The sequence below is a fragment of the Embiotoca jacksoni genome, unplaced genomic scaffold (genome assembly GCF_022577435.1).
Source record: "Embiotoca jacksoni isolate LCO1_2020_lvr unplaced genomic scaffold, fEmbJac1.0.p SCAF_136, whole genome shotgun sequence".
In the NCBI taxonomy this organism is placed as follows: domain Eukaryota; kingdom Metazoa; phylum Chordata; class Actinopteri; family Embiotocidae; genus Embiotoca; species Embiotoca jacksoni.
Window position 1 is genome coordinate 115,001 of NW_027185270.1, and position 6,065 is coordinate 121,065.

At 48.7% G+C, this 6,065-nt stretch overlaps 2 protein-coding genes across 3 annotated transcripts in view; one reads left to right on the forward strand and one right to left on the reverse strand.

Annotated features, from left to right (window-relative positions):
* Positions 1-1,890, reverse strand: part of shcbp1 (SHC SH2-domain binding protein 1) — a 13,458-nt gene extending 11,568 nt beyond the window's left edge. The window contains exons 1-2 of the mRNA XM_069147227.1: positions 1,568-1,890; positions 965-1,183 (exon numbers count right to left, since the gene is read on the reverse strand). Of these exons, the coding sequence (XP_069003328.1) occupies positions 965-1,183; positions 1,568-1,712 (364 nt within the window). The 5' untranslated portion in view covers positions 1,713-1,890. The remainder of the gene's footprint in view (positions 1-964; positions 1,184-1,567) is intronic.
* Positions 1,891-1,927: 37 nt separating this feature from the next.
* tssc4 (tumor suppressing subtransferable candidate 4) lies at positions 1,928-4,537 on the forward strand. Of its 2 annotated transcripts, none has more exons than XM_069147228.1 (2): positions 1,928-2,170; positions 2,869-4,537. In XM_069147228.1, the coding sequence occupies exon 2, from the start codon at positions 2,898-2,900 to the stop codon at positions 3,873-3,875; it is 978 nt and encodes a 325-aa protein (XP_069003329.1). In that variant the 5' UTR covers positions 1,928-2,170; positions 2,869-2,897; the 3' UTR covers positions 3,876-4,537. The 2 variants fall into 2 exon arrangements, with proteins under 2 accessions (XP_069003329.1, XP_069003330.1); XM_069147229.1 differs by lacking the exon at positions 1,928-2,170 and adding an exon at positions 2,181-2,307.
* The last annotated feature ends 1,528 nt before the right edge of the window (positions 4,538-6,065 follow it).

Consider the following 6,065-nt stretch of genomic DNA (forward strand, 5'->3'; position numbering starts at 1 on the left):
GTGTGAGTGAGTGTGTGTGTGAGTGAGTGTGTGAGTGAGTGAGTGAGTGTGTGAGTGAGTGTGAGTGTGTGTGAGTGTGAGTGAGTGTGAGTGTGTGTGAGTGTGTTTGTGTGTGTGTGAGAGTTTGAGTGTGTGTGAGTGAGTGAGTGTGAGTGTGTTTGTGTGTGTGTGAGAGTGAGTGTGAGTGTGTTTGTGTGTGTGAGTGTGTGAGTGAGAGTGTGTGTGTGTGAGTGAGTGTGTGTGTGAGTGAGTGAGTGAGTGTGTGTGAGTGAGTGAGTGAGTGTGTGAGTGAGTGTGTGTGTGAGTGAGTGAGTGAGTGTGTGAGTGAGTGTGTGAGTGAGTGAGTGTGTGAGTATGAGTGTGTGTGAGTGAGTGTGTTTGTGTGTGTGTGAGAGTTTGAGTGTGTGTGAGTGAGTGAGTGTGAGTGTGTTTGTGTGTGTGTGTGTGAGTGAGTGTGTGTGTGAGTGAGTGAGTGTGTGAGTGAGAGTGTGTGTGTGTGAGTGAGTGTGTGTGTGAGTGAGTGAGTGAGTGTGTGAGTGAGAGTGTGTGTGTGTGTGTGAGTGAGTGTGTGTGTGAGTGAGTGAGTGAGTGTGTGAGTGAGTGAGTGTGTGTGTGAGTGAGTGAGTGTGTGAGTATGAGTGTGTGTGAGTGAGTGTGAGTGTGTGTGAGTGTGTTTGTGTGTGTGTGAGAGTTTGAGTGTGTGTGAGTGAGTGAGTGTGAGTGTGTTTGTGTGTGTGTGAGTGAGTGTGTGTGTGAGTGAGTGAGTGAGTGTGTGAGTGAGAGTGTGTGTGTGTGAGTGAGTGAGTGTGAGTGTGTTTGTGTGTGTGTGAGAGTGAGTGTGTGTGAGTGTTTGTGTGTGTGTGAGAGTGAGTGTGTGTGTGTGAGTGTTTGTGTGTGTGTGAGAGTGAGTGTGTGTGTGAGTGTGCGAGTATGAGTGAGTGAGTGTGTGTGTGATTGTGTGTACCCAGCATGTAGTCCTGGTAGGCCTTGAACCTCTCGTAGAACAGCAGCTGTCCGGTCTGGAAGGTGTCAGGAAGAGTTGAAGAAGCTCCTCCTCCGTTACGCTCAAACCTCTGCAGCTGTGTCCCCGACTTCTCAGTGTTAAAGTGGTCTGTACCACTGTCTTCATCATCATCATCATCATCATCACCATCATCCTCCTCCTCTTCATTCTGAAATAGGACTGTTAGAGAAAATAGATGTTTGAATCCTCTCTGGATCAGCTGTGCCAAGAAAGATACACATTCACAGTCTGTCCACCGTCTGACTGAGGACATCGTGTTGTCCTCAGATCACAGACGACATCGTGTTGTCCTCAGACGACATCGTGTTGTCCTCTGTGATCTGGACCGATAAGACACGCTGATGTCTGTTTCAACCTGCTGCACAGAAAGACAGATAAACAGCAGAGCTGCATCCCAGCAGCTCCTGAACAGGCTGAATGGTGACACGTTAATATTACATTAATGTAACATTAATATAACGTTAATATTACATTAATGTAACATGAACACGCTATAACATGACCTCCTGCTGACCAGTGAACACGTGACCTCCTGCCACACACCTTGAGCTACCTCCAACACCGCAGGGCCTCCTTCAGACAGGCCGGTGTTCGTGTCCCGGTCAACTTTAACGGCAGAATCCAGATCAACCGACACCGGGTCCGACATGTCTCCAGTGCACGCGGTATCCCGTGATTCTAGCTCCATGGAGAACTTCGACGAACTTCCAAGACTTCTGTTTAGCGGCTAAAAGCCAAAAGACGTCCCGGTTTGATCTCGAACAGCTAAACTGGCAGCACACACCCTGAAACTTTCAAAATATCCCGGTCGGTGGAGCCACAGCCAATCACAACAGGGCAGCGACAGGATGTCCCGCCCACCCTGCTCTTGTTGGGCATGAGCGGAACGCTGCCTCGAGCCTCCTTCCGCCATTGACACTGTGATGGAAAGCGAGCCTGCGTGCGCGTGCAGCCCCAGATGATTTCAGACATCTGGTGGTCATACTAACGTCATGTATGTGTTCAGTCTGTCAGAAACTTTACGGAGTCTCGTCCTACTGCAGCAGCAGCTTGGAGCCGCTGGGAGGCAGCAGCAGCACTGTGAAGGACACCCGGAGCCGTAGAAGAAGAGGATCTAGTGGGACTGCTCGTAGCGCCAGCAAGCAGGTAACCGCTTTAAACCGTCCGTGCACCGGAAGACCAACTCAGAGAAACAAACATGGAGGTCTGGGAAATGAACGTGTAGCATGGAGCACGAGACGCCGTCTAACTGAGCCGGAAGCTGCTCTTTGAAGCATCACCAGGTCGGTTAGCATTAGCATATAGCCGCGGTTGTGTGGTAGGAAGTCACGTGTTTACCATTGATGTCGTCACGGTCCTCACCGACCTGTCCTCACGGCGAAGACCCAGTAAGGAAGCTTCTGATGAGCTTCAGCAGCTTCTGGTTAAGTGTGTTAGTCTGCAGGTTTGTTCCGACTTGTGAGGACTCTGGTGTTCTTTAGTCTCACAGAAGTCAGTGACGCAATCTGTCCACCTGTCCTCTGTCCATCCTGTCCTCTGGTCCACCCTGTCCCCCGTCCTCTGGTTCATCCTGTCCACCCTGTACTCTGTCCTCTATCCATCCTGTCATCTGGTCCATCCTGTCCTCTGGTCCATCCTGTCCTCTGTCCATCCTGTCCTGCTCAGAGACAGTTCAATCTGCTGAGACACAGTGACTGTTGGACCCTGAGACCTCTGATCCACATCAGCTGGTTCTATCAGAACCTCATGTGATGGGCTGGAAATATAATGACATCCCACAGGTGGCGCTGTCTTCTGTCTGTCCTCTGTCCTGACCCTGTCCTTTGTCCTCCGTGTGTCCTCAGGTTGGTGGTGTAGCTGCAACCTTGGTGTGATGATGTGTGATGAGACAGACAGAGACCGGGACACCATGTTGGACAGTGATGAGTTCGATCCTGAAGAAGCAGCCAGCAGAGCGCCCTTTGACCCCGAGCTGGACCGCAGTGATGACGATGACGGGGAGGCGGAGCTCTGCGCTCCAGCTGCTGTTCACGCGTCTCAGAGCTCCTTCAGTCTGAGCGGAGGAAGCTCCGCCTTCTCCAACCGCAGCCACAGCATCTTTGACCTCCTGGACAGCGTGGACCGCCGAACTCTGTCCTCTCCGCAGCAGAGCGTCCCAGAAGGGACGTTCGCTCCACCGAAACCTCCCGACCGCAAGACGAGCCGTCCTCCGTCCGGCCGCCCCACACCACCTAAGAAGAGAGGAGTGCCGGACTACTTGGTGCACCCCGAGCGCTGGACACACTACAGTCTGGAGGACGTGCCCGAGACCAGCGACGAGGACAACCGCAGGGCAGCTCACGTCTTCCTGTCCGGTCTGCAGCCGGAGACACGCAAGGACTCCTCTAGGGACAAGGTGGTCTTCAGACCAAAGAGACGGAAGATGGACGCTGATCAGCTGTCAGCTGACAGAGGGAAGGAAAGGGGGATGCACCTCAGTCACCTGGAGGACGAGGAGGAGGACGAGGAAGAGGAGGAGGACGAGGAGGAGGAAGAGGACGAGGAGGAGAACGAGGAGGAGGACAAGGGCACGGCAGGAGAGGAGGCTGGAGGAAGGAGGACAGAACAAAGTGTAGTAAAGACTGAGGAAGGACAGAAACTTAAAGAGAGTGGAGGTGTGGGCGGGGCTGTAGGTCGAGCTGTGGGCGGGGCTGTAGGTCGAGCTGTGGGCGGAGCTGTAGGTAGAGGTGTGGGCGGGGCAGAGGAGAAAGAACAGGGACAGAAAGACAATATAAAAGGGTCCAGTTTTACGTGCATCAGGAACACAAAGGGGAAGAACTACAGGAAGAGTTCAGGACACGAGGACAACTGATCACAACACCTGACAGGCAGCAGACATCCTCTCAGACCAATCTGCTGCAGCAGAGGTGGGTGGGGCATAGTGTCCTCAGCTCCTCAGTCAGATCCGCCCCTTACTCCTCCCCAGCTCTTCCAAATATGGTCACTTCCTGCTCCAAACAACCAGATGGTGACATCACGCTGAGTGACATCACGCTGAGTGACATCACGCTGGGTGACATCACGCTGAGTGACATCACGCTGGGTGACACCCAGTGAGGCTGCGAGGAGATGGTGGATATTTTAAAATCTTCATGCTGTGAAGTGTCACCTCAGACTGGAGGTTCATTGCAAGTCAGATTTTTACTTCTGTGTTTGATTGATTCTCAGTCTTCAATAAAAATGTTGATGATCCTTTGAAAGCCTGGTGAGATGTGTATTTGGTAAAACAGAAAAAAGTGAAATATTTACCTTTAAAATTAGTTTTTTTGTGTGAACTTTTTGAACAAATACAAGCTGAGATGAAAAAGTGATGAAGGCCTTAAAGAAAGCAAGTTGGACGTGTTTCTGTGTAAACGCTAATTAACACAATGTTTTCACTACATACAGACTGAACACGCTAATTAACACAATGTTTTCACTACATACAGACTGAACACGCTTATTAACACAATGTTTTCACTACATACAGACTGAACACGCTTATTAACACAATGTTTTCACTACATACAGACTGAACACGCTTATTAACACAATGTTTTCACTACATACAGACTGAACACGCTTATTAACACAATGTTTTCACTACATACAGACTGAACACGCTTATTAACACAATGTTTTCACTACATACAGACTGAACACGCTTATTAACACAATGTTTTCACTACATACAGACTGAACACGCTTATTAACACAATGTTTTCACTACATACAGACTGAACACGGAACGTCTGTCTTTCTCAGTAACATTACATGTTCCCGAGGCCACGAACTTTTATCTCTGGAAACTAATGGTCTGTTTTACTGTTCAAACCATCTCATGGAGGTTCACCTGTGGAGACTGTAGAGCTGTGAGGAACGTGTTTGTTCTTCAGACAGTTCTTCAGAAATAAACAAAAGACACTATATGAAAGGTCCACGTCTCAGCTGTAGTGTATCAGTATAGAGAGAAGAGTGTGAGAGACACAACCTGTAACAGACTTTTAAAATCAACACAGAGGAACCCAACAGTTCAACACAGAGGAACCCAACAGTTCAACCAGAGGAACCCAACAGTTCAACACAGAGGAACCCAACAGTTCAACCAGAGGAACCCAACAGTTCAACACAGAGGAACCCAACAGTTCAACACAGAGGAACCCAACAGTTCAACCAGAGGAACCCAACAGTTCAACACAGAGGAACCCAACAGTTCAACCAGAGGAACCCAACAGTTCAACACAGAGGAACCCAACAGTTCAACCAGAGGAACCCAACAGTTAAACCAGAGGAACCCAACAGTTCAACACAGAAGAACCCAACAGTTAAACCAGAGGAACCCAACAATTCAACACAGAGGAACCCAACAATTCAACACAGAGGAACCCAACAGCTCAACCAGAGGAACCCTACAGTTCAATACAGAGGAACCCAACAGTTCAACCAGAGGAACCCAACAGTTCAACCAGAGGAACCCAACATTTCAACCAGAGGAACCCTACAGTTCAACACAGAGGAACCCAACAGTTCAACCAGAGGAACTCTACAGTTCAACACAGAGGAACCCAACAGTTCAACATAGTGGAGAACATCTGTTAACAGAACAAGAACCAGAGGTGGAGAGCATCTGTCTTGGCTGGTTAGAGTGAGGGAAGAGCAGAGAGACTGACATAAACACAGTGAAAGTGGAGACCTGGCTCTTCATTTTGTTTAACTTTTTATTTTATTTTATTTTATTTTCTGTCATGTCATGTTGTTATATTTAATTTTATTTTATTGTATGATGATCTTCCTGTGAGATGAAGCTCAGATTCTGAAGTCACACAAACTGTCCACATCCTGAAATTAGAATGAATTTTCGCTCTGTTTATTCACACATTTGACAGTAATAAACACAACAGTCACTGGTGTTGTTCTTCAGTCATGAATGAGTTGGTTCCTCGAACAACCCAGTAAACGAAGGCTTCATGATAGGTGCTCCATCAAAATAAAAGTTTCCTGTATACCAGCCTTATTTCTTGCA

What these genes read in the sequence shown, in the direction of transcription:
- tssc4 (XM_069147228.1), top strand. Translation starts at nt 2,898, where the DNA reads ATGATGTGTGATGAGACAGACAGAGACCGGGACACCATGTTGGACAGT.